General features: G+C 51.0%; 1 protein-coding gene across 1 annotated transcript in view; it reads right to left on the bottom strand.

Annotated features, from left to right (window-relative positions):
- The window catches only part of shisa7b (shisa family member 7), a gene marked incomplete at both ends in the record, with an annotated part of 8,644 nt that extends 7,538 nt beyond the window's left edge, over positions 1–1,106 (bottom strand). The window contains 2 exons of the mRNA XM_084455071.1: positions 3–142; positions 397–1,106. Of these exons, the coding sequence (XP_084311197.1) occupies positions 3–142; positions 397–1,106 (850 nt within the window). The remainder of the gene's footprint in view (positions 1–2; positions 143–396) is intronic.
- Between the last annotated feature and the right edge of the window lie 1,394 nt (positions 1,107–2,500).

Here is a 2,500-nt window from a genome sequence, read left to right as displayed (position 1 = left end):
ACTGCGGTTGTCCTTGCTGGGGAGGACGGGGGTGTAGAGCTTCTTGGACGGCCGTCCCAGGGCGCTCTCCGTGGTGGACGTGTTGTTCCTCTCGCCGGGCTGGACCGGGCTGGACTGGTGACGCAGGATGTCCACCAGAGCTCTGAGGGTGAGAGACAGAGGGGAGAGGGGCAGTGAGGGAGAGAAAGAGAGAGAGAGAGAGAGGGAGGAAGAAAAGGAAAGAAAGTAAGGAAAAGAAAGGGAGAGAGAGAGAGAAAAGCAGGGGAAGGTTAGTCCCTTTAACCTCCAGGGCTGCAGCAGAACATCTTAGAACACTTCTCACACCACGCAATACAATCTCTAAGCCACACCCACTCACTCAGACAAAACTCTCTCCCTCTCCATCCATCCCCCCACCTGGGCATGTTGATGTCCCTGTTCCGGGGTCTGCGTGACACCTTGGAGAAGGCCACCCTGATGGCCACCGCCAGCACCAGTGTGAAGGAGATCACCCCCCCGATCACGTAGGCCGTGCTGTTGCTCTGCTGGTGCACGGTCTCGAAGTCTGGGTCGGGCCGGCTGCCGGGGACCAGGATGGCGGGCGAGGGCTCGGCCCAGACCGGGGAGTTGTAGTTGTTGCAGGCGTCCTGGTCCAGCCGGCTGTGCTGGTGCTCGCAGCAGAAGCGGTAGTGACAGGTGCCGCAGCAGTAGATGTAGGTGTCCTTGGAGCAGTTGAAGGTGTTGTCCAGCTGGCCCATCACGTCGTAGTAGCCGCGGCACACGTCAACGTCCACCAGGCGCCGAGGGGGCGGGGCCACCTGGGCGGCGCCCCACGGAGGCTTCAGGGCGTCGGCTGCCGTCATGTTCCTGGGGAGCATGACCTGGGGGAGGGGCTTAGGGGGCAGCTCCGCCCCCCTCGGCACACCGCCGCCGTCGTCCTCGATCTCGGCCTCCTTGGGCGCCGTCTTGGGCCCCGCCGGCGGCGGCGGTTTGCCTCTGAAGCCGGTGAGGAGGAAGAGGGTGGTGCTGCTGCCCCCGGTGGCGGTGGCGATAGTCACAGCCAGGCCGGACAGCAGGAGGAGAGGGAGGAAGAACCAACACATCCTACTGGACCCTGAGGCCCTCATTTTCAAAAATCTGGGCCGGTGTCAAAAATAAAATAGACAATGCCTCCGATTGGTTTAGATAGAGCCTTATTTCTTATCCTCTTCAAATATCGTGTGTGTTTGTGAGTGGAACCATATAAAAAGCTTCTCTTGTCAACGATTGAACTACAATACAGTAACACTCATCCCTTCACATGTAAGTGTGAATGTTTCTACTCGCAGAGTTCAGCAGGTTTAGTTGGTTCAAGCACGACGTGTTTGTTTGGCATTTCACCTTTAGGTCTTATAATGTAAACATATCTCTCAAGCACTCAAGTACAAATCCATCCACACAAGCAGCTTGTGTAAACACTGAGGTTCGTATATTTCTAGGACTGAGGAATTTACTGCATGTGTCACAGCTATCCTAGTGAAAGCACTCATTTAAATGTGTCTGGACTTGTGGACTTGGAAGCTTTGTATTCCAGACACTCACTGACAAAGTAAAGTTTGATGGAATGGTTTGAGTCTCTATCCACTGCACACAATGGCGAGCATGCGCTCTGAGTGATAGGCAGTGTTGTCTTGTAAACAGAATGAGTGAATGTAAACTTTAGCTCCTTTCCATGACCCAATCAGATCTCCTTATCAAGAGAAAGTTGTCAGTCTTTTCACTAGGGCACATGACAAACTTCTGAAATGTAATTTTCAAGGGGAAATGTGTTCTGTAAACATGTATTGTTTTATGTAAACTTTCTACTTTCTATGGTTTGAGTGTATTTCACCTACAGCTAAATGTATTGTCGCTTAAAATTGGCACTTTAGTTATCCTTCATAAGTATTTGACTTCTTTCTTTAAAACTATAAATCAAAACCATTTGAATGTTGAGCTTCAGTTCCTAGCTGTGCATATGGGATGTAACCACAGCTTCTGATATAGTCTACTTGTTTACAAAAAGGGAATTGTAGAGCACTGCTGATCAGATTTTAGCACTGATTATGATCGCTATATTAACATGCTAGGGTTAGTTCATCCTGAAGTTGTGTATTTGCTCACAAAGTCAGTAACAGATGTGATATCAACAGGAAGAGCCACAGGTTAAGGTCCAGAGAGGAGGAACTCTCCTGAGACTAGGAAAGCCCTGATATTGAGACCAGAGGGTGATGAGAGAGGGTTTGGGTTCGACAAGACAAAAGTTTGTCACAAGGCGCGTGTGGAGCTAGGAGGGTCGTCACGGGTACCAAGCAGCATAGTATGTGTGAGACACAATGAACACAACTCTACACACCAACTCTACACATCGATCCATGTAGAAAAGGTCTGTATAAAGGCAGTCAGATACGGGGGAAGAGCAGGTTCAGGTTGGGGAGGGAGGGATGAGAGGAGAGAGGGAGAGGAAGAGGTCTATGTGCGCCTGATCCCTTCGTGTGAGTGT

Source organism: Borostomias antarcticus (genome assembly GCF_949987555.1).
Source record: "Borostomias antarcticus genome assembly, chromosome: 21".
Taxonomy (NCBI): domain Eukaryota; kingdom Metazoa; phylum Chordata; class Actinopteri; order Stomiiformes; family Stomiidae; genus Borostomias; species Borostomias antarcticus.
The sequence above is the reverse complement of the archived record's forward strand: the minus strand, read 5'-3'. Positions and strand labels throughout refer to the sequence as shown.